Here is a 25,777-nt window from a genome sequence, read left to right as displayed (position 1 = left end):
AATTGTGAAGGGAGGCCCTAGTTTGGTAATTAAGCCAACCATGAACTTGGGCTTAAAAAACTTTAGGCAAGACTTCATCAAAGCTTGGGATTTGGGTTCAAAAATCCGATCCCTAGGTTGATAGGAGGCCCAATTTGAGAATCGGGCTTGATTATGAAATTAGGGGAGAGTTAAAGCATTGAAAATGGACAAATGACATGATTAAAAAGTTAGACCGAATTTTGAAATTAAGTCAAATTCAAATGAAGTGAACTATAATGATGTTGAACTTAAAATGAAATCAAATTTGAACTAAGCTAAACTAAAAATCAATTGACGAAGAATTCCTGGTTAAGACCGTTGGCAATAGCTACTTCAGCTCTTCCATCACTATATGTCTTCTTAAACTCATCTTTTATGCGCTCCAGGAAGGCCATCGGTACTTGTCTTCCAGCTGATTCATCTGCCACGACACAATATGTAAATCCATCTTCAACGAGATAATTAAAGGTGTGGTGTTGACAGTCAAATGTGAACTTATTGCTGGTGGCCGGGAGCTTCTGGAGGCACTGGAAAGCTATGGTGGTAAAATTCCCAGTAAATTCTGTGTACTCGGCCAATATGACCGTCCCTCTCGAAACAAAACCGTAAATGAGCGACTGATCGACCATTCTTTTGGCCCGATTTTGAACGAAGCCGTTGCCTGTGCTGGCCCTCAATAACAGGAAAAGAGCAAGTCTACAGAAGAATTCAGCGGGCTGATGAGTAAAGTGGTCAAGATATCAAATCCCGAAGCAAACAAGAAGATGGGAGAAGGAGCACGGAAAACGTTTGCTGCTGCTCACGACGGTACTGACGTTATGGACACTGCTCCAGGCATGCGTTACGTTCAGGGGTTAAATTTGACGGGTGACCCTACCCGTCAAGGAATTTTTTTATGACGTTTTTATTTTTAAACTGCCCATCATATGACTTTTAAAATTTATTTGTACAAGTTTCATCTGTGCTCTGTGAACTGGTTTGTTAAGAATAAAATCAAGCATAGCATATTTTTTTAATGGATTATTTATTTATTTTTAAACTGCTTCAAAGAACCTTTCACAATTAATTTATAAATTGAACCAGGCTAAAGTTGACTGGGCTGCCCCGTGGAATAGTAAAGAGCTTGAACTATGTAAATGTTCAAAAAAATAAGAAAATAAAATAGAAAACACAAGGACAGGGATGTGTCGATTTTACATTAGACCATGCATTGCAACGAGACCGTCGAACGTCCAGTCTATCTTAACCTACGGTCTATAGTATAGACTATATTTCAGTAAAGCCCGTTGGGAGAAAAAGAACAAAAAGATACGAACGATCCTCCGGTTTGTATCGCAGGCTTTTTGTGTCAGGGCCATAGACAAGCTTTTCAGTAATTCCGACTTCCAAATGCAGCCAAATATGCACCTAGGGGGGGCCATAGTGACACATAAATCATAAAGATTTTAAAGCTGATTTTTCAAATGCAGGAGATTCGAACCTCGGACGTCGAAACGAGGCTCAGAAAACGTTGATGTATGGTCTGTGAAAGCGGATTTCGTTCAGAAAAAGAAAGATTCACTCAAATACGCGCCCAAAAACTTCAATATCAGTCTAATTTTGCAACCAATACATCCTCGCTTGATAAAATCAAACACAACACATCAATGTAAAAACAAATATTCCAATCAATTTAAATGCAACATAAAATACAAGTGGAAGTAATCTTTAAACAAACAGTGGGAAACATTTAAACAGGAAGTAATCTCTACAAGTATCCGGAAACATTTACATAGAAAATAACCTTTAAATTCTGTCACAGGGTTAAACGAGCAAAATAGAGATAAACTCCGCGCAAACATTTTTAGTAAATTTTCAGACTAATCCTCCTTTCAAGGTATAATACAGAACAAGTCAACAAAATACGTACGAAGCGGACCTGCCGAAATGATTCAGCGCAACACGAACATAGCCAATTCACCTGCGTCGAATTTCACACTCAAACCCAGAAAACGTCAAATGTATGGGCTCCGAAGCACGAAACGCAGGTATCAGACACATCCAGACTTCAACCTTTACAAAAGAAACCTACAAGTACTCCTGCACAGATCAGGGAAAATTCAGATTCAGAAATTCCAAATACATTCCTGCATAAATATGGAAAAAAACCGACGGCAACTAGCTTTCTTGCCATTTCCAGACTAATAAGCCGTATCATTCAGTTTCGTATCCGCAAAAATTGTATCCAAAGAAATCCTCCAAATTCGTGAGAGCTCAAAATGATTTCCATAATTAGTCTGCCGTTTCAGAGACGACAAATTTTGAAAAACAAATAAAAAAATACTGCAGACATTTAAAACTTCGCGTATCACATTTTCCACATTTAAATACGGGAATTCCTGCCGAGTCCACAACTGCATACCTCTCTGTTTACGGCCTCGGCTTCTGCTTCACGACATTTGCAATCAAAAGCGCCAAAAGCACAGATCAAGAAAGCAGGGAGGCAGGGTTTTTGTGAACGTTGAGGCGGTACTTCGTGGCCCCCTCTCCAAATTTGCAGGCGACCAGGCGAAGCAAAGCACAAAGCAAATGACTAAGCCTCGACCAGGGACTCGGACTCATTAATGGAATCTGATAAGTATTAAAGTTTACAGGTGGTAGATTGAATGTAAAATCCGCAGGACCGCACCGCAGATCTGATACAGTGATACATCATACGGTGATCACTGTCACACGGTACACTATATTAAAAATGCCATACGGTGATAGGCTGATAGCCATCCGATCATGTCACACGGTACACCATATCAAAAACGCCATAGGCCCATAGGTTATAAACTTATATATATATATATATATATATATATATATATATATATATATATATATATAATTTATAAAAAAAAAAAAAATTAAAACATTTAATTTTTAAACATGCCCGTCAATATGACGGTTTTGAAAATGAACGACAAGTTGCGTATGACGTGGAGGTTTTAAATTAAAACGTATTTTACGGGGAAAAATGCGAAATACGGGCATACGGGCGTCAAATTTAACCCCTAGTTACATTTATGGACACTGCTCTGTCATTATTTAGCAATGTTGCTTTAATTACGCACATTAATACCAGCCGCTTTTGCTTTCTCTGCAAATGTTATCACCTTGTCCAATGGATGAAAGCGTGATTTGCATTTGTTTACCTTACCCCAAGCGCTGAAACTATTCAAAAGTATATATGGAAAATGTTAATTTTTAAATTTTTTAAATTTTTAAATTTTTTTTTTAATAATTTTTTAATATTTAAAGAAAAATATATATAATTTTTTTTTTAAATCATTTTTTTATTATTTATATTTTTAAATAAAAAACAAAAAAATGTTTAAAAAAATTATAATTTTTTTTAATAAAAAAAAATTTGTTTAAAAAAGAAAATTAATTTTATTAATTTTTTTTAAATAAAAAAAGAAATGTAAATTTTTTCTTAAATTTAGGTTTTATTTATTTATTTATTTATTTAAATATAAAACCTAGATTTAATAATTTGTATTTTTAGGGAAAAAAATAAAAATAAAAATTGTTTAAAAAAATTATAATTTTTTTAAATAATAAAAAAGGTTGTTTAAAAAAAAATTAAATTTTAATATATATATATATATATATATATATATATTTAAATAAAATATGTATGTTTAATAAAAAATAATTACATTTTTTTTTAAATAAAAATTACGTAATTTTTTGTTTTTTTTTTATAATTTGAATCTATTTTTCATTTTTTTAATATTAATTTTAGTAGTTTTTCAATTTTTTTCGTTAATTTTCTATTTATTTTTTTTAACTAGTTTTTTTTAATTTTTTAATTTTTTTTTTCCAGTTTTGCTAATGTTTTTTTTTTAATTTCTCTATTTTTACTTACTTAGTTTATATATATATATATATATATATATATATTTTAATTTTTTTTTTTGTTTTCCAAATTTTTTTATGGTTTGTGAGATAATATTTTTTAACATTTTTTATTTTTTTTATTTTTATCTTTTATATATATTTTTATATTTGTTTTTTAAGTAATCAACATTTTAATCTTAATTTTAGTAATTTTTATCTTCTTTTTTTTTGTTAATTTTCTATTTTTGTAGATCTAGTTGGTTTTTAATTTTAATTTTTAGTTTTTTAGTTTTTCCTTAATTTTTTTTTTTTAATTTTCTATTTTCACATATTTAATTTTTTTTGTTTTTTTTCTTTTCCATTTTTTTTTGGGCAATTTTTTTTTTTATGTTTTACAAGATAAATCTTTTTCTTTTTTCTCTCCATTTTTTAAAATATTTTTTTTACTATTTAATTGTTTATAGTTTTTTTTTTAATTCTTATCATTAATTTTGTTTTTTTTACATTTTTATGATTGACTTTTTTTTTCGTTTTTTATTTTTATTTTATATTTTCCTTTTAGTATATATTTTAATCTATGTTTTGTTATTTTTTTGTAACTTTTTTTTGTGTTTTTTCATTGTTTTAATTTATTTTTTTTCATTATTTTTTAAAATTTAATGTTTTTCGGGTTCATGATAAAATATTTTACACCATTATTTCTAAATGTTGAAATTTTACTGTTAGAAAAAAAAAAGTGTTTCCCCAGCATCAACACTTTTCGTTTTGAGGGTGTTTTTTGGATATTTTTTGCTCAAAAAAATTGTTTTCACCGCCATTTTTAAAACATGTTGAAAATTTACAAGAAAAAAAAAATGTGTTATTCCAGCATCAACACTTTTCATTTTTAGCACTGTTTTTGATGTTTTTTCGAGGTTTTTTGGCCAGAGTTCCCGTTTTGAGTTTATAGTTCCCGTTTCATAGTTTACATTGTTTTATTTAGAAAAAAAATTTGAAGATAAGAAGTATGAAGTTGATTTCCTTTACAGCGTCACTTGACGCTTCAAGTAATAGTCATAATCCTAATTTTCACTTCCCTAATGTGTTGATTCATTGTCCACATGTGTCCATAGCTCATTGCTCACTTGTTCATAGCTCCAATGGAGTTACCTCGACATCACAAACCTTGTTCCTTTATTCTTTTCATTAACGAAATATTCCACTTAGCTAGATGAAGCTTCTTCTCTCTCTCATCCTTCCATATCCCTTTCTTGGCCATATAAAGCACCTACGTGTTGAGTCAAGACCATGTCACACAAGATTAACCTCAAAATCAAATTAATTATTCCATCAAACTCTATTTAGCAATTCAAATTAAAACTAGCTTTGAGTAACAAGCTTGACTTTACATGCATGTATTGTGTGTATAGATCCATCTTAAGCATGAATCTAACATGGCTTGAGAGAGATCAAATTTATTCAAATGCAAGGGTTAGCTCAGTTGGTCAAGTTCTCATTGCTAAGTACCTCCCCAGTTGGGAGGTCGTGGGGTCATATCTCCTCAACACCCTTAGGGTTAGGCCCTGCTTGTTTGGCGGGCAAGTGGGTCCCTTCAGATTGATTTGCTTGGATTTTCCAGTGGATGTAGCAATCATCCAGTGTCCATGAACCACCTTAAAAAAAGATATATACATAAAAAACAAAAAAAATAAAACAAAAAATATATTATATAATAATAATAATAATAATATACATAGTTGACATTAAAATATTATAAATAAGAGGTGTACTCAGCACACACTAACATGTTTTTTTTGTTATTAATATGTTTAAGTATACGTTATATTAAAATATTTTATTCATAGCCCACATTAAAAAAATTGTTATTATGAATATTTTAAATATCATATATTAATTTTATATTAAGAATCAAATGAATTACACATACCCCTCTTACTACTCTTATTAGGAATTATTTGATATTTTTTTATTTTATTTTTTAACTTTCAATTAAGACATTGAATATTTTATTATATACAACATTAAAGTAATTTATTTTAATATTTTTTCTATATATAGATATATATGAAGTTGATATCAACAAAAATTAGTTAACATAGATCTTCAAATAATTTACTGAAATCCATGTTGAAATAATTTTGAAAATTATAAAGTTTAAACATCTTATTCACATCAAATGTTATATAATAATTTTATATTAAGAATTGAATAAATTGCACATCCCTCTTACTATTCTTATTAGAACTCTATGTTTTTAATTTTATTTTTAACTTTCAATTACCTTTTTATTTGGACATTGAATATTTTATTATAAACATTAAAATATCTTATTTTAACATGTTTTCTATATATAGATATATATGAAGTTGATATCAACTAAGTAAAAATGCATTAGCATATTCATTTTTGTTTTTTATTGTAGTGACAATTCTTTTCTTTTTAGAGAATATTTTATTTTTATTTTAAAAAAGACACTTGTCAACTCCACGTTGAGCAAGGACATACTTACACATCACCCTCATATTGGGTTGTAGAATGAGCCTCTCAACTCAATTAAATGTATATGTATTAAAAGTTGAAACATGAAGACTCTTATTATTTATCCATTTTGAAAGATTGATCAACGTTGCAAAACAAACAAAGAACCAAGGTTTATACAATCCCAAAAGAAATCGCATTCAAACTAAAAAGGAAAGTAAATTCTAGTGATATGCCCTAGTTTCTAGATTGATCACTTTATAGTGTAAATGAATTGTGTCTTAACCTTGGTTGGATTTTTGAATCTATCCTAGAGGTCAAAAATCTTGTACAATGTAACCACATTTCTAGGTGCAATGTTGATTTTTGAATAAATGACCTTACCATGAGGGCCTTCCAAGGCTTTTGCATGCTCTTCATCATCTACAATATCACTTTGGAAGTTCCCTTCCAAATTAGGATGTCAATGATTTATTGATCATTAGAAAAAACTCTCTGGCTTGTGATGTTATCTAGGATAAAAGAGTGGAAAACCAAATCAATAAAAAAATTATCAATAATAACGCCCTATAAGGGACCCAAATGAAATGCCAAATTACAATATTACAAAATAGTTATACCGCATTATGATGTTCATTAACGGTTATGTTGTATCACAACATTCCTTAATGGTTATGTTGTATCACAACATTCTTTAATGGTTATGTTAAAATGTGTCATTTCTTAACAGTTGTGTCGCAATGCAATATTCATCAAAGATCTTATTGCATTGCAACATTACAACATTTACGGATTTTAATATGGTTAACACTAAACAATTGATTTCAACATTATGTGACACTATAACATTAAAGCTTGAAAATAATACATATTATTGCCTTAGTTAATCAAGTTTATTTCTACATAAACTTTGGAGAAATTACATTTTTGTGTTCGAAATTCCATATTCCTAGATAAAAATTATATCTAACTTTTTAATCAAGTAATTTTTAACTTTTTATTGTTAATTCAATGTATTTACTAAATATTGAAAGTGTTAGCAAACTTGGTTCCATCTTAAGAAGGATATTGCATTGCTGTAAGAAAGAGATGCATTCATATGTTAAAGTGGTATTGAAAACTAATAAATACATAATACTATCCAAAAAATAAATTTTTGGATATGATTTGGAGAAATTACATTTTTGTGTTTGAAATTCCATATTACTTGATAAAAATTATATTTAACTTTTTAATCAAGTAATTTTTAACTTTGAAATGTATTTACTAAATATTGAAAGTGTTAGCAAATTTGGTTTCATCTTAAAAAGGATATTGTGCATTGCTGTCAGAAAGAGATGCATTCATATGTTAAAGTGGTATTAAAAACTAATAAATACATAATGCTATCGCAGAAAGAGATGCATTCATATGTTAAAGTGTGATGCATTCATATGTTAAAGCGGTATTAAAACTAATAAATACATAATGCTATCACAGAAAGAGATGCATTCATATGTTAAAGTGGGGTACTGAAAACTAATAAATACATTACCCTATCAAACAATGAAATTTTTGGATATGGTTATCATGATAAGTTTACTGGTGGTATTTTGCGTAGTTGTTTTGAGCTATTCTGAACACACTTAAAATTTCACGAAGTACACAAAATATTTTGAGAAATTTCTTCTCATTTGCATTTTCAGCAAGAATGCCAGACTTTGAAGAAGAGGAATGCAACAGCAATGATTTAGGAGTAAGTGACAGTATAGAGAAGTCACAATCACAGAGACCGATCATAAAGTTACAGTTATGCGCTCCGGGTGAGGTCACAATCACAGAGACCGATCATAAAGTTACAGGTATGTGCTCCGGGTGAGGGGAGGGAGGCCTTGGGACCATGATAAGTAAAATTAGTCTAATAAAATTTACTAAGAAAATAAATATTAATATTGTAAATTAGAAGTTTCATGTAATTTAATTAATAGTTTTATTAGACTGTTTTATGTTATTTTTTTGAGAAGTAATAAATGGATATTAGAATGTGTGCAGTTTAGTTTTATTTGTTTGAGGTAATAAATGGATATTAGAATGTATGGAGTTTAGTTTCAATTAAGTTATTGGTTCAAAACTCAAACTTTATGAGATATAAATTTTATGATAAATTTTATGAGAGTTGAGAGTGGGAGTTAACTTTGGATATAAAAAATATCCCGTAAAACATCCAAAATTAATCAACATAAATCAGGCTTCACACAATCCTAGTGACAGGATTCAAAACTATCTCATAAAACATCCAAGCTTTCATAAAACATCCAAACTTAATCAAACTTCAAGCAATCCAAACTTAATCAAACTTCAAGCAATCCTAATGACAGCATTCAAGAGGAATTGAAAGTGAGAGCCCGCCTATTGGGATAAAAATTAACTCAACTGAGTTTGTACAATCTTAATGACAGCCTCCTACAAATGGATAAATCATTCATTCCCCCATCTCACATTCATGATCCCAATTCCTAACTTGCTAAAATAAAATAAAGCAAAAATAAATTAATACCCCATCTCACATTCATGATCCCAATTCCTAACTTGCTAAAATAAAATAAAGCAAAAATAAATTAATAAATATTCCATATTTTATTCAATGTATTCTTTGAATAAGCATGTTTCACAGCTAATTGTTGTACCATCATCTCTGAAGATACTTTTGAAAGTTTTTGCTGTATCTCGCTATGGAAAGAGGTGTGACGGACCCTGTGAGGGTTGTACCCCTGGGGCTTTATCAGTTCATACCCTTGATTAAGGGATGGCTGCTTTTTATAGTAATCCAATTGTTATGACCAATGTTTGGACTCAGTTCACAACATTAAGTATCAGTTCACAGCTCTGAATCGAGAATAGCATTTTCCGCCACTGCCTATGGATGGCAAATCCAAACGTTGTTAACATTATTTATAGAAAAAACGCTTTTGTGACTGAAATAAAAGTTTGATGCTTTTACTATTGAACCATTTGGGTCATATTGTATTTAGAAGCTGGCATTACTACCAAGAAATACGACCTTCGACTCTCTCCAACTGTTTTACATACATCTCACATTATACATATTTCACTTGTCGGAGACCGTGCTAAGACTGAATATCTCAGTGCTCTTGCCAGATAGCGTGGTCTCATGAAGCAGACCCATCCTAGACAAAAGCAGAGTTACGAAATCATCACAACACAATGTTTCCAATAGAAATCAAAGCCAATGTTGCAGTTAGTGGAACAGAACTTTTCGGCACTGTATTCTTCTCCAATGCTAAACTAGAGACAATTACACTGAAAATTCAATGGCTTTATCATACTATTATACAAGTGATGGCTTGATTATAGTTGATCATTACAGAAATTTCCCAAAAGAGTACAGAAGTCAAGTATTTTAAATATGCAACGAAGAAGTGTATTCCATTTTTTTGAAGAAATAAAAACAAAATCGTATAAATTATCATACCTACCCACTGCTTTTTAGAAAACCAGTGCCCCAGAACTCATCCTTTTCAATGTCCATAACAAGTTTGCATGCGAGAAACCAGAGGTATGTTCCCTTAATAAATGAAAAGAAGTAAAAATAATACTAGTCCAAACTAGTTCAAATTCCTAAAAAAATGAAAACAGGAACTAGATTTTTATTTCTACACAACCTTTATAGGCAAGTCTAACAAGCCTTCCAACATTCTCTGCAACCAAAAACTGACGGATCTCCATTATGTCACTTGAAGTCAACAAATTTAAGTACACAACCAAATTCCAACTAAATGACAAATTGATCTCATGATATCTATGCACGCAAGCCAGCACAAAATCTAGCCCACGTAAGCCAAAGTGCAGTAGGAGAGACAACACCGCAACCTTTAGGCGGCCTGTTCCTCAATATGCCTAGGTGGTAAATCAGGTTTTGAAGGACGTCTCCAATTATCAGTCCCTCCAGATCGGTCTTCATCACGCTGCCTTTCACGGTCAGGACCAGCTCCCCAACGATCACGTTCATCCTTCTGACCAAATCCACCAAACTTTGATCGTGGCTCGTAACGCCCAACAGGGGGTTGGGCATCCCGTCCACGTGCTGGTTCATAGTTATCACGCCTTCCAGATACTGGAGGTTCATATTTAACCCCTGTTTGTCTTGTAGGTGGCTCATATTTACGGGTTGGAGGGGCATACTTATCCCTAGCTGGCACATCTGTTTCACGTTGTCTAGCGGGGAGGCCATCTCTGCCATCAACATTTGTTTGCCGATCTCCACGGCGCCAGCTATCAGTATCTGCTTCAGTGCCAGCAGATTCGGTCGCCTTGCGCAGAGCTCGGGGAACAAATTTATTTGTACTTGGCTCTGAGGGTTTTGAAACTCTTGGTTCCTCTTTGATCAAAGCTTCTTTTCGTAGCCTCTCCTTCTCCTCCAGCTCCCTTTCACGCTGCTTCTGCTTTTCGGCAATCTCATCGAGCTTGGCTCTCCATTCTGCATCCTGTTTGCGTTTTCTTTCCTCCTCTGTAACACATTTGTCCCATGAACTCTCATTATCTTATGATACTTTCAAAAAAAGCAAATAAAAACATACCACATATAATCAACGAAGTTATACGCAAGATATATCGTATAGCTTGAACCTCAATCTTACCCTCACGCTTGCGGGCTTCTTCCTCTTCCTTAAGTTTAATCAACCTTGCCTCCTCCTGCCTTCTATAATATTCCATTTTTCTACGCATCTCCCTTTCCTGCTTCCTAATTGCTCGGAGCTCTGCAAGCCGCTCTTCTCTTTCTCTCTTCAGTCTCTCAAACTCTCCTTCACGACGGCTGACTACTTGATTCTGAAAGATATTCTGCATTATCAAAACAAACCCAAATAAGTTACAAAAGAAAAATAGTTCCTGACATGATGGCAGAAGAATGAAAGACCCAAAAGAAATTTTAAAAATGAAAAACGCTACCTTGTCATTCAACATTCGTATAAGCCTATTCTTCTCCACAAGATCTCCAACATGTTGTTGTCTGCTTTGTTCAATCGCTTGCTGTCATTGCAGATGTATTATATTAAAGAGAGACCAGTGGATATATACAATTAAAACTTAAAAGGTATGAACTGCTGGATTGCAAAAAAATTCATACAGTTTTAAACAATCCATTGTCTAACTGAAATTGGTAGCTTGATGAAAACTGCAAGCAATTCAGTTTTAAATAATAATCAAATTTGATGTAGCGTTGTTGGATTTAAAAAGTCAAGGTCATGCTCACCTGTTGTTGCTGTTCGAAGAATATTTCATCATCTACCAAGTGTTTTTGATAGGCTGCATCAATAAGAGGGGCTTCTTCTTCTCTTTTTGCCCTTTCCAAGTAATCCATTGTTTTTGCTAGTTTCTGAAGTTTGCGTTCCATTTCCTGCCTTTCCTTAAGTTGCTCGTGCAGAGCCTGTTCCATGAGGATCTGCTTCGTAACCTTTTCCTGTGAGAGAATAATAATTAGAAGAAAGGATCACATAAGTATCTTTCGAGCATAGAATTCCTCTCAAACAAAGAAAACTAATATTTGCAAGACATATTTAACAGAACCATATTAAATTAGACATCCAAGTAAAGCTCCAGACCCCTTCAATGGCAGGCTTTTTGCCCTTTTTCCCTTTTCTTCTCTCAGCTTCTTGAAGTAAAAATTGGGCTTCTTCCAGTTCCTTCTCTTCAATCTCCCTCCGAATTCTCTGTTCTTCTCTCTTTGTATATTCAGATTGAAGTCTTTTCTGTTCCGCTTCTTCGGTTATTCTTTGTTGCTTCAACCTCTTGGACTCTTCTTCTCGTTCCTTCACAATACCAGTGAAAACAAACAAATTTAGCCCAAAACACTACCACAGAGACTCCAACAATCTACAATATCAAACACTCACACAGCTAAAAACAAAAAACTCCAGTACATACCATTTCAAGCATATGTCTTTCTTGCTCCTCCTTGCGCCTCTCAATCAAGACTTTGCGAGCAAGCAGTTTTCTATGTTCTTTCTCTATAACATCAAGCAATACTGGGAAGTGCTGAGGTGGTTTTGTGACTTTTTCAACAGAAGGCAATTGTATAAGACTTCTGGCCTTGTTCAAGCGCTTTGCAAGAAGAGTTAAATGATTTCGAATCTTGTCAGATTCAAGGTCCTGCATGAGTAAACCCAAGCCTATTATAACATCCTCACTATAAAAAATACTCCATGCACAGAAGCAGCATCCTAAAAAGGCTTAATCTTGTACTCAAAATAATGAAAACCAGAAAATTATTAAATTCTTCACCTGACTGCCAAACTGTACAATGCCTTTTAAATGGTCAATTTTCAACTGTAAGAAATTGTACTTCACAGCATCCACACTAAGCTTCTCTACAACAGCAAAATCAAAAAATGGTATCATCCTTGAAAGGGCTGTGACTTTCATTGTTTGATACACTTGTGACACCTGGCACATGCAAGGATTAAGCTTAGAAAACCTTATAGTATAAATATAAAAATCTCTGTGCATAACTGTATACACAACACCATGAGAGGGAGAGACATCAAATTGCCAATTGCCGCACCATAACACAAACGCATAAATTCAACAAAGAAATAAAATCACTCAATCAATGCCACAAGTTATAAAACTTTAAAAGTTGTCCGCATTTACAAATCACAAGTTCTTACACTACAAAATACTAAGGAGCATGAGACAATGCAAGTGAAACAATGAAAATAAGTGCTAAACCCCTCACCTGTTGCAACACTCTCAAAGTAGTTAGCCTTTCTAAAGCAGGAATGTATTGCTCCAGCTGCACTTCCGGGACAGGTGAAGCTGAAGACAATTTGTCACTGAGTTTAGAGAGCTTTCCCAGCAGAGGCTGAACTTTGTCAGCGAGATCTAAAGGGTGGAAATCATTTTCCAGTAGATGGTACAAATCTTTGACTTCTTGTGGAACATATGTCATGACACCTTTGGAAACCTGACACAAGATAAAGAGACCAGTTACCCACAAAAAGTACATTAACCAAAGGCAAAGGTTTCAACAGTCCATTACGTTATAACAGAAATCATGTAAGCATGTTAAAACACAAAAATACACAAGGAGTGAGTGCATAGTAGAATAGGATTGCTCTGACTTCTCAGCAACTTAAAGAAAGTTGCCTTTCACTTTGATTTACTAAATTGTTGACAAGCTCTTTATACATTATACTTACCAATTCTGAAATAAGTGCTGAGCGTGACAACTGCAAAAAAATATATTATATTTGTCAGTAGACAAAATGGAAGAACTCTACAAATATTACAAAGAAGTCTACATAAGCAAACATCTCATACAGCAACACACTTAAGAGCCTTCTTTAAAATACCCTACCATTTCTTTGTTGTCCTTTTTAGGATCCAAACTAAATCCCAGAAGATTGGCCATTCTTAAACTTCTTTCCTTCTCATTCTCCAGTTCAAAATGGTGAGCTCCATGCTTATGATCGTAGGGCATAACAGAAATGGCAGCCAACAATACAGAAGATGCCATCAGCTGCAAATCCTTCTGTGTCAGGTTTTTATTGTAGCTTTTTTGGAGGATATAGAGCTTGTACCATGCATAGCCATGATACAAATGACTTTCTGATACCCAAAATATCTTTGTTAGCTTTGAATAGTAAATTGCCATCATTTGTGGCTTAGGAGTCTTCTTAACCATGCACATAAGACCATGAATATCTTCTATAGAGCGAAAAGCTTCCTGCACATCAAATGGTGTCAGTCATTAGAAATAGTAGAGAAGGCAAAGCAAAATGACATGTTAAAAACTTAGTTCACCAACCTGCCACAGCTCAAGCTCGGTTGCAGCCTTCAGTTGCTCAAACCTTGTATCAAGATAAAGCTGCAAACTCTCAGGTAGACTGAGATCAGGCCTGTCTCTTTGATCTCTGTACTTATTCAAATTGACTAGGTGATTACGAATTATTTCACAAAGTCGGCGGAACTCTGTTGTCCGCTTGTATTGCAAACAGAAATGGAAGGCTCGATGTGCAGTCATCTGTGCATCCAATTAAAATTGTTGTCAGCCATACCAGAATGAAGACCTAATTCTAAAAAAAGATAAAATATTTGTACTATACGACCAATCCAATCCTTTTTGTTCCTATAAACAGTATATCCAGTTAAAAACTGGTCATGTTAGGAGGATGTGTAGCATGTGTCTGTTGTCATTGTGTCATGAGACACAACACATAGCAATGTTATCAGAACTGGACCGGTCATCAAACAGGTCAACCCAATACTGGGAACTGGAACAGAACTGGATTGCAGCCAGGAAAAACAGGTTATAAAAATAAAATAATAACATAAAATAAATAAATAGTGATTGGACAAAAAATACATTAGACACAAATATGCGAAGTTCCTCATTTATTTAGCAAGTTAGTTGAATCCAAAACATTAAAACATTAAAACATTAGACACAAATATGTCAAGATCCTCATATATTTAGCATTAGCAAGTTAGGGTGCATAACCAAGTGATATCAATCTCTAAACCAAAAATACATCAACAAACAGGCTCTGAATGGCCTTTGCTGTCCAAAAAAAACATGCTACAACAAATACCACGTATCATCAAAAACATTGCCTATGTTGGGATCCTCATCATCAATACCACCCTCCAAGCTTTACATGTCAAATTGAGATTTCATTTGAGTGATGGTTATTTTTACTACGGTCATGACAGAGCAGTTCAACAATCAAAGCCACCAACATCAAGGTACATATAGAACTTGGTGTTCTTGAATATCCAATGGAAACATTGCAACTCTCCCAATCATGAAATCCTGAAAAAATGTTACATCTGCTAGATTTTGAGTGAGATCTAAAATTCTACTTTATCTGTATGAAATCCAACGAGTTTGGAACCAGTCTCAAACATCCTGAAACAATTAATTGTAATGTTAAAAATTAAGTAAAAAGGTGGCACTTTAATAATATAGTAATTACCTAGGGTTGAATATTAAGGTGCCCCATTCATAAATTATTAAATTATTATTCTTTTAAAAATTGCATTCCGAGGGTCCTTTGTTGCATCGTACATAACCAACCAGTTCTGTAACTGAATTGGCCGATTCCATGGAAAAAGGCTGGTTCAGTACTGAACTGTCGTTTTCTGGTTCTGTGCCACTAGGCAACCTGGTTCTGGCTTGAAAACAATCAGACCACCCGATTCAAAGAGTTCCAGTCCAGCTCTGATGACACTGATATAGAACAAAATTCTACCACACTGGCCACAAAAGAAGCACTTAAAGCTCCTAAAACCAGACAGACCATACTCAATCATTCACAATGCATCCACAGTTGGGATCAGGATCGAGCATTTAATTAGAGAGAACTTTCTGTGGAATCAAAGTTTTTACCAGAGATAACTATTGCAAGCAGCACCTGCTTATGAACAACAAACACAAAATACTGCCAAAAAGGAAACTGTTCGGTAGATTCCAGCACAAATAGATTTAACTAGTTCTTACCGCATATAACGCTTCCAGCTTCGAATTGTTACGAAGTATTTCAAGCACGGTCCTATACGTTTCCCAGAGAAACTTGAACCAAGGGGTAACCAGCTCCCGGTCAGACCTGTCTTTCCCTTTCTCTCCGCTAACATAACTGAGCATCAAGTCCTCTGGCCTCTTCTCTGCCTCTAAGTCCTCAACATCAAGAGCAATCTCAGAAGCCTGTGCTTGAGCTTGAGCTTCTTCAGCCTTCTCAGTAGATAGTTGGAGAAAATACTTGATAACCTCCTCCAATGAACTGACATTAACTTGCTGGCATACAATACGATACTGAATAAGCCCATCCTTTGCAAATCTGCCACGCCTCATTTCGACACAAAGTTCCACATATTTGAACATTATCTTTTCCAGAGTTTTTTGCCATGCTCTGTACCGTTTTGATGTTATCAAGTCGTGAAGAGCTTGTAATGCAGCCTGTTTCTGGCCAACATTCACCAATTCTACATACAACAAATACCACCAAAGTTAATTAGACGTTTTAAAAGTAACTGAAAAGTCTGAAACATTTGTCTGCCTCTGCAAATACAATACTTTGGTGCTATTACGATCAAATAACACAAATAAGTTTAAAATACTAGAAAGCTTGAATTTTGAATGTATAAATTGTTCATTTATCTTTGAATACCACGCATTACAAAAGTTTTGGGGTTGTAATGCAGAATTAGAGTTAAAAATTCCAACTGAAAAGAGAGCAGAGACAATGATTTTCAACATAATCTTCAAATATTTTGGAAGATGAACCTGATATCACATTTTGCAACAGAGTGGAGAATCCTGCTATGTGGATAAACAGATAGGACCAAATTGGCTATCCTCAATATTCAGGATTTACAGTCTGCCGAAAATGGCAGGAACAAAAATATGGACATCGCTGCAGAAAACAAATGTTACAAAGCCGCCTTATAACTAATCCTTTGTAATGATTGGGTTCCTACAAAACTGCAGGCCGATAAACTGTTGTAACAAGGCCCTGGTATGAACGACGAGGGTTGTGTATAGTGAAACAACTAAAGAAATGCAGTAGAATCTTCGCATAACGTACTGTGGATCTTCACTGTCCATCATAACATCTATCACAGGCGCATCTTAAAACAAGGGCTTAAATTTGGAGTTTTCGGAAAACAAATCAGATTGAATAAAACCAAACAAATTATCTGTAGGCGATCTCAAAACCTAACCCTAGAACATTAACCTAACTAGTGAAAACAGATATAAACTTTTCTGAATCTGATAAACCCCATCCAGATACAAAGTTCTTATAACTTCAACTCTACAAAAATCTCCCTTCACAATATTTTATCGAATCAAGCAAAAGCGGCGGCTGAATCCAGAATCGGACCAGAATTCAATAGATATCAAAAAATATCCATGTAAAACTAAATCTATATAAATAAAACTTACCTTCGGCCCTCTTGAGGGCATTTTCAGGCTTAGCAAAGGTCGCCATAGTGATAAACCCCTGTAGACCTCAGAAAATCGAAAACCCACCGACTCACTAGTAACCTCAGGGATATAAAAAGAATATAGGGGTTTCCCCCACACCTGGACTCCCAGAGCGCGAAAACACACCACAAATGACCGTATAGCACAGCCTAGGTGGATCCGGGCGCCGATCGAGCGCTAAAAGGTTGTGCAAACCGATTGAAACGCCTCTATTGTTCAGAGTCGGACCGCAAAGAGGCGTAGCGAGGTCGCGTCGTTAGCCGAGAGCAACACCAAGTCGAGCGCGCACTGATATTTGCAATTTCTGATGAATGAAAAAATTGGTATGGTGTTGTGGCAGAGCCAGATTTGGAGGTGGTTATTGATTTAATGGCAAACTCTAATTACCAATTTATACGAAAAAATAATTGACAGGAGGAGGTTTTCGCAATCCACTGAAGGGAATGGGGTTGGATATTTTTAGAGTGCCAATAGTCTTTTGCGCTCAAGATAAAATATGTCTTAAAAGGATTTTGAGGGATTTATTAATATTAGGTATTTCCTTTCTCCAAATTTATTTTAGGAAATTGTGTAAATTTTATTTATAAAATAAATAATAGAAAATCAAATTGTTGTTTTGTTTTAATGTGCATTATTTTATTTATAAAGTATTATAAATCTTAACTTGGTATTAATGTGATGCAATTTTGAAAGGAAAATTTATATTAATTTGTATAAGAAATTGTTAAATATAATTTACAATAAATGTAAATGATTAAACATTGATCTTATACATGCACGTCTTAGATGGTTAGAAGTGATAAATATATAATGTTAACAATTTTTACTTATGGTTAACAGAATGTGTTTCCTCTTAAGAGGTCACAGGTTTAAAACGAGAGAGGGTGGAGTATGTATGCCTTCATAGACTTAGCAATCAAATCATTGTGTGGAGGTAGGTCCCTTGTCCCACAAACAAGGGGGTCTCATACACCAATTTGGTGTTTGGTCCCTTGTCCCACAAACAAGGAGATCTCATACACCAATTTGGTGTGGCTTGGCCGTGACCTTAAAATTAGATCATTATTATTATTATTATTATCATTATTATTATAAATTCTTGATGATGTTATGTTAGTGATGATGCTATGTTATTGAATTTTGACCATTTATAAGAACTAGTAATTGTTAATTTCTTTATACTTTTCTTTAGTTTCTTGGTTTCAATGATGCATAAGATTTTACATAATCTTCAACAAGATACAATTCATTTTCTCTTAACGTCATATCTATACAGGTTTTGACACATGATTTCTTAGCTAATTTTAATGTACATTATAGCTTCTTGTGGCAATTTTGTATGATTATAGTTTAGCATATTAAAATTTTCGATCTTTTAATTGTCTTTTGTTCGTAATTGTACTAGTTTTGTTCTAACTCGTTAAAAAAAAATACATGTAGCAAAGTGAATTGTTTACTTTCTTGGGTGTTTGTTGGATGTCTCAAATGTGTGATTGAGATAACAATAGTCATAATTTTATATGTGTCAATATAATATTTGTGGGTTCTTTACCCACAAAAAAAGGCCCAATAAATATATTTGCCCCAACACTCCATCAAAATGGTTATTTTGGTAACCAATGGACTGACTTTTGAGCATTTATGAGTTTAAATGTAAATCTAGGTTATGTTCATGGTGGAGAGTACAATGAATGTTACAATATCCATGAAAGTGTCCATATAAATGTCCATAAAAAACATTCATACAAATGCCCATGAAATATTCATATATATGTCCATAAAACATCTAGCATAAAGATTAACAATTAGAGATTTGAAAAGAAGAGGTCCCCCTCACCTCCCTCTTCCCAACCCTAGGGTTTCACCTCCTAAATGTAAGAGAATTTAGGGCATGGTTGGATATGGAAAGGAAGTTTCACCTCCTAAATGTAAGAGAATCTAGGGCATGGTTGGATATGGGAAGGAGGCTCATGGATGTGTAGAATGTGCAGGCAATGTAATTTTGGAGGATAACATGCCATGTTCACATGTGCTTGTGTAGGATTTCAATGGGAGCTCTCTTCATGGTCCTAATGACACTTTGTTTTGTATTTTTTGGATTTGCAAGTGTATGTTGTGGCTTCATCAACTTCTAGCTCATCATGGCTTGTGTGGATGCCAATGACTCCTTTCTACATTGCCCCTTGCACTTAAAGATTAATGCCTACTCATGACAACTTGTCATGGTCAACCTGGTCCTTATGTGTTGTAGCTTATAAGGTTTTGGACAATGGGTTCATTGATGTATGGCTTTTGATGCACTAATCTACAACTCAAAACGTTTGGAGATAAGGTTCTCTCTTTAAGCACATGTTGTCCCCTTGCTTGCCATCAATACTTTCTATAAGGGTCACTTTTAGACCAAAATTTTCTAAGTAGGATTGGTGGGTTGAATATGGCTTTGAGGCTTGGTGTTAGCTTGGGAGGGTTTCCTGACTCATGGTGGTTGGATCTATGATTTGTGCCCTAGCATGGCTTGTGGTTTCCCTCTCATCCAAATATTGGTTACCTTATGTGGTGTGATAACTAATATTCAATAAGTTGATAATTTGGTTGATTTATATTTGATTTAGCCTTGGGAGTGTGTCCTCCCTACACACTATGTTGGTAGTTTATAGGGGGTAAATTTGATTAGATTTTTTGCTTAAGATTGAGCTTGTGGATATCTTCATTATGACGCCCTTTTTATACTATGTATATTGTGCCTATTAATGTCCTAAAAATATTGATAAAAACAATAGTTAATTGATTTAGACCATGTTACTAATTGTGTTTGTCATATTGATCATGGCTGACAATATTAGACATCACTAACATCAAAAACCCTAATGGAAGGAAAACCCTAATGGAGGCTAGGTTTTCTAGTTTGACCTTCCATGTTTGGGCTTTTGTAATTCCTTAACCAATTTCAGGCTTGGGATTCTTGTGGCCTTTCATTCTTCATTTATGGGTTTCATTTTATTTGTTTTGTATTCTTGGGAGCCTTATCGTCGGCCATCTTCCTTTTTGAATGCTCAAGGCTTACACATGGTTCCTAGTTGGGGCTCCACATGACAAAGCTACTAACAGGTGACCCCATATTTCCTGAGAACAAGGCTTGGACTTCGAGCATGGTCCCAAAGAGGTTCTTTTCGAGTTTCTCAAGTTAATGACAGTTTTCATGCAATTCATATTTTTCCCTCCCTGTCTGCCAATGGCGATCATTTTTCCTGGAATTCTTCACAAGATCCCTTGGAGTCAGTAGGTTTGCAGATCCTACTTGTCCAGAAGGTCGGTCATGTGTATTCTACCCAATATTTTCAGCAAGAAACTGGAGCGGGAGGAGAAGAGCTTGGTTTGAAGTAAATGGGGGAGTAGGCAAAAAAGAAGTGCACCCAAAAACATGTTAAGGCCCTAAAAGTATTGGCAGAGTTGACCCTGGGAAGGGAAGTAAATATGGAAAGAGTTTAATATTTGTCTAAGAGAGCCCTAGTAGGCAAGCTCAATTACATTTCTATGACCCATGAACAACTCCTTTTTGGATAAGGGTGTCTTAGAAACTTCTCGTGTGTTACATGTCGATTGTGAGCATGTTGGTAAACAAATGGATACAATTCCATTTCCTGTTCGAGACTAACTTGGAGTTGATCCTAAGCATGCCTTAGGTCATTGGAAGAGGTATTTATGGCTGCAATGGTGGAATCCAAATTTTTTCCCAAGGACCGAACAACAATTGCGCAAACATTTGTGGCTAATGCTGCCAGGATTCCCCCTTGAGCTCTGGTCCAAAGATGTCCTTATCAAGGTTGCAAACTCTTTAGGTAAAATTTTATTTCTTGAGGAAGCATCCTTGCTTGCAACAGATAAGCATACAACGTGGGTTCTTATGGAAATGGATACCTCAAAGGGGTTGCCTAGGGCTCTAAAAATTATTTGGGGTGAGAAAGTTATCCTTGCACCTTTCAAATGCCTAAATTGTAAAGAAGTGGGCCACTTGTTTGGCTCCTATGTGACTCCTTCTCGCAAGGGTTATGGAGCTCAAAACCATTGAAACGCTTTGGATAGGCCTTTCTCACTATCGATACTTCATAATCCCTCCCCTCCTTCTCGAGCAGTCTTAGAGGATTGGTAATGGGTCTCTATTTCACCCAAGGATGTTTATGAAATTGGTAACAATATCATTGTGCCTCGTATTTCAAGTCCTATTTCTTCAACAAAGGAAAAATGTTAAGCTAGGGGTTCTCTCTCTCAGGGATTTTTCAATGGTCCGAGCTTCGCTTGCAAGCTATAAGTTGTGGGTACAATCGAAAAGGTTTTTGATAATGCAATGGAGGACAACAAAAATTTCCAAGAGCCCACACCCCTCTCGGTCTCGAAAATGCTCAAACTTTGGAACCCTCTCCTAGAAGCAAGGAACTATCTAATAAGTCACTTTATGAACTTGACTCGCTTATTCAATATTTTTCTTTTGAAGATAATCTACTTATTGAACAAATTAAAAATAATTCTCTTATATCATATTTGTTCTTTCTTATTTCTGCTCAATGCATTTATATTCTTTCCAATCCCTCTCATGTCAAACTCAGTCCAAATCCCTTAGGGCCTCACCAGAACCTGGTTCTGAGATCAAATGGACAGGCCCGGACTAAGCTCTTCAAGACCAATTTGGCCTCCTCCATTTCAGAATCCCTCTTTCCTCTGACTCCTCCAAATGGTGGTAACTTTGCAGTACCTAGATTTTCGCACGGGGCATTCCCTCCTATGGCACTCGTTCGACCCTTTTCTTCTCCCTTTGTTGGTTTTCTTTCCCCTCCATGTCATGCTCCCCTGCTGAATATGACCCTCATTCTTGTGTTCTTTAGGTCTTCACCCGTTGATTATGTTTCAAATAAGCCTAGCTTTTCATTCCAAATGTAACCATTAAAAAAAAAACAACAACAACAACAACAAAAACAAAAACAAAACAATAAATATTTGGCTAGAGAAGGGAATGCTCCTAGGTCTATCCCGGGTGGTTTAAGTCCAACCCCTCTAGCTAACAAGAATTTCATTCCAAGGGCCCTTAAAGCACAGGCGCCCACAACAACTTCCAAATCATGATTATCTTGTCTCTCAATATTAGGGGGGTTGGGGGATCCTCCAAGCTCTCCTCCCTCAAGGGACTGGTTGAAATCCATCAACCCTTAATTATTGTGCTACAAGAGACTATGGTATTAGGGGAAAAGGCCAGAGAGCCCTTTCAAAAGTTATTCTAGGATTGGTATTCCTATGAATTGGATTCCAATCGTCTTTTGGGAGGGCTCCTCTCTTTATGGGATCAAAAAGTAGCCTCTTTCCAAGCCTTTTCTTCAACAGTTGGTATAGTCTTAGAAGGTTTATTTAAAGGCTCTCCTTTCCCCATCAAGTTGGTGAGCTCTTATGGACCATATGGAAATAGATAGGACTTATGGGATTCAATCTAAGGTAGTGACTTTCTCTTGGACCAATTGCTCCACTTTGAGGGAGAATTGAACTTTACTATTTCTACAGGGGAGTCTTGGGGATCTCGTGCTCGCTATAATCCTTTGGCTACTTTATTTTCAATGATGCTACAAAATTTTAACCTTCAAGATATTTCCTCTTTCCCATTAGCTCCCATCTGGAGAAATGGTAGGTCAAGCGTTGATGGTATTGCAAAGCGGCTTGACACATTCTTGATGGAAAACTAGCTAGCGGAAATAGTGGGGAGACTCTGATATTGGATCTCACAAGATAAGATATCAGATCACTCGCCTATATTTTTGGAATTGGACTTTGATTCACATATAAACAAATATCCTTTCAAATTTAACCATTCATGGCTAGAAGTTGACTCTTTTAGATCTTTAGTGAGGGGTATTTGGTAGACCATTTCGGTTAAAAATTGCTCCTTTGTTATGGTCTCTCCAAGCAAAACACTTATGGATCTCAAGAAGGCAATTGTGGTATGGGAAAAGAACAAAAGGAAGATTTGTTAGCTTTTGAATCAAAATATGACCATATCTCTCATCTATATGCTAACACTTCCTTCTTTGTTGAATTAGCCCAAAGAATGAGCTCTTTATAAGCCAAAAAATTGCAAATTCTAAAAATGGAAGAAGAGACTTGGAGACTAAAAAGTGGGGTGACATGGATAAAGAAGGGGGACGGTAACACAAAATTCTTCCATAATTATGCTAACCATAGAAGAAATATTAACTCTATCTGGGAGCTTGAACTAGAGGATGGGAAGATTGCCTATAGACCTCATGATTTAAAGGTTGTTGCTTCCTCCTACTTTTCCTCCCTATTTAAAGATCTAGGCACTTCAGAGATCAATTCCCAGCTTCAACTCATCAAACATTTCCCGAGATTGTTCAGCTAAGAGGATTCAACTCAAATCGGTTTCCCTATCTCCCTTGAGGAAATTAAAGTGGTTTTAAAAAACTTCTCCAAAGACAAAAGTATAGGCCTTGACGGTTGGATCATTCAACTTTTCCTCTCTTTATTTGACCTCATTGGGAAGAATCTAGAAGCTCTAGGAAAGTCTCAGCGGCCATAAATGTTACTTATAATGCTCTGATCTGAAAATGCTCAAAATCTAATTCCTTCCTAGACTTCATGCCAATATCCCCGTGTAACCTAGTTTATAAAATCATCATAAACGTTATCTCTAATAATATCAGGCGGGCTCTGGCTGAGAAGGTGACCCCTAATCAATTTGGTTTTCTCGCTGATAGGGAGATCCATTATGCCATTAGCCTTGCTCAAGAGGTCCTTCATTCTATAAAATTGAAAAAGTTGAAATCCCTCATGCTCAAGATGGACCTCAATAAATCTTTTGTCAAAGTAAATTGGACCTTCCTCATACTAGTTCTTTTACAAAATTATTTGGTCTTAGAGGTTACCAATTGGATCATGGGTTATTTGTCCTCCACAAATTTTTCCATTTTAGTCATTGGTTCTCCCTCTATAAACTGCTCCAACTCTCGAGGACTCGAGCAAGGATGTCCTATATCACCCCTTTCATTTTTTCTTGTAATGGAAGGATTGAGTCTTCTTATGTTGAAAGAAAAGCATGAAGGTAATCTTAAAGGCATATAAATATCTTACAAACAATATATCACATGTCTTCTATTTGTGGATGGTCTGTTGTTGTTGGGAGTTGGAACTGTAGCGGAATGGTAGGTTTTTCATAAAGATATTAATTGTTTTTGCAGCACTACTGGAATGGAGGTCAATTTAAAATAATCCACTTTTTATCAGAATGTTGTAAGCTCTTAGATCCTCTTGACCATTAAGTGTTGTATGCCCTTCCAGATTGTAGCTCTAGAAAATGGTTTAAAATATCTAGGCTTCTTTCTAAATCCAAAAGGTTACCATAAGGAAGAATGGTCATGGTTGGTCAAGAAAGTGGAACAAAAGATAAGCATGTAGTGCAACAACTAGTTGTCCATGGGGGGCGAGATGATTCTAGTTAAATCAGAGTTGGAAAGTATCTTTGTCTTTTAGTTTTCTATAGCCAAAATCCCCAATGTTATTCTTAACTCTATCAGACAAAAGATGTTCAGCTTCTTGTGGTCTGGTAAAAACTGTAAGGATGGAATTCACCTGGGAGGGTGGGACTCTTTGTCCATCCCAAAAAGTCTTGGTGGATGGAGTTTTAAAAATTTGTCCTAGTTTGGTAAATCTTTAGCACTGAAAAAATTGTGGAGAGGATAGTTCGGTGAGTGATTTTGGAGCTAGGTTATAAAAGGGAAGTATCTAAAAATATTATCGATGGTGGATTGGATTACAGAAGCAACAAAAAATCCCGACAAAAGAGACTCCATTGTCTGGAAAGAACTTATTGCCTATTTTCTTTTCCATTCCAACTAAATGACCTAGAAAGTTAGGGATGGAAAACAAATGGTCCTTGGCAAGGATAATTTTATAGGTGGTGCCTGGGTCTATAAATTTTCCTTTGATATGATTCATTGTTTAAACTCCAAAGGTATCTTCTTCCTGCATAATGTAAAAGAGTGGACTCTTATACGTTCTTAAAGGGCCACTAATTAACTTCAACCAAGTTGGGATTGGTTGGACCTTTGGCAGAAGAATGGAACTCCCTTCCTAAAGGAGCTAAATATAGATGGGGTGTGTTTAAACAATGCCAATTATTCATTGATCTGGAGTTGGGACACCGCCTTTTGAAAGGTGAAAGCTAGACTCGTATATGAAGCAATTTCCCATTTTGCAGTAGTTCCTGACTACATATGTTGGAATAATTTTTTTATGGAAATGGCTCCCCAATAAGCTTAAATGTTTCTCCTGGCTAGTCCTTCATAATAAAATTTTGACCTGGGAGAACCTACAGAAAAGAGAGTTTGTGGGTCCAAACAATTGTTGTCTCTACAAACAACATGATGAAACTAT

At 34.9% G+C, this 25,777-nt stretch overlaps 1 protein-coding gene and 1 pseudogene across 1 annotated transcript; both read right to left on the bottom strand.

The window, feature by feature from the left end:
* Positions 1-308: 308 nt before the first annotated feature.
* LOC149240807 (vesicle-associated membrane protein 721 pseudogene) lies at positions 309-650 on the bottom strand (annotated as a pseudogene).
* Positions 651-9,907: 9,257 nt separating this feature from the next.
* On the bottom strand, positions 9,908-17,787 carry LOC149240806 (eukaryotic translation initiation factor 3 subunit A-like). The gene is made up of 13 exons (XM_089373842.1): positions 17,306-17,787; positions 15,863-16,344; positions 14,171-14,386; positions 13,721-14,089; positions 13,563-13,592; positions 13,100-13,327; positions 12,646-12,807; positions 12,289-12,513; positions 11,967-12,173; positions 11,618-11,824; positions 11,314-11,394; positions 11,004-11,205; positions 9,908-10,873 (listed from the first exon to the last, which is right to left on the bottom strand). Exons 1-13 carry the CDS (start codon positions 17,349-17,351, stop codon positions 10,239-10,241), a joined length of 3,090 nt encoding a protein of 1,029 aa, XP_089229968.1. The 5' UTR covers positions 17,352-17,787; the 3' UTR covers positions 9,908-10,238.
* Between the last annotated feature and the right edge of the window lie 7,990 nt (positions 17,788-25,777).

This window comes from Pinus tabuliformis, chromosome 8 (genome assembly GCF_031772625.1).
Source record: "Pinus tabuliformis cultivar Carrire ecotype Pingquan chromosome 8, CPIR1, whole genome shotgun sequence".
NCBI classification, from domain to species: Eukaryota; Viridiplantae; Streptophyta; class Pinopsida; order Pinales; family Pinaceae; genus Pinus; species Pinus tabuliformis.
This window is presented reverse-complemented; position numbering and strand designations above follow the sequence as displayed.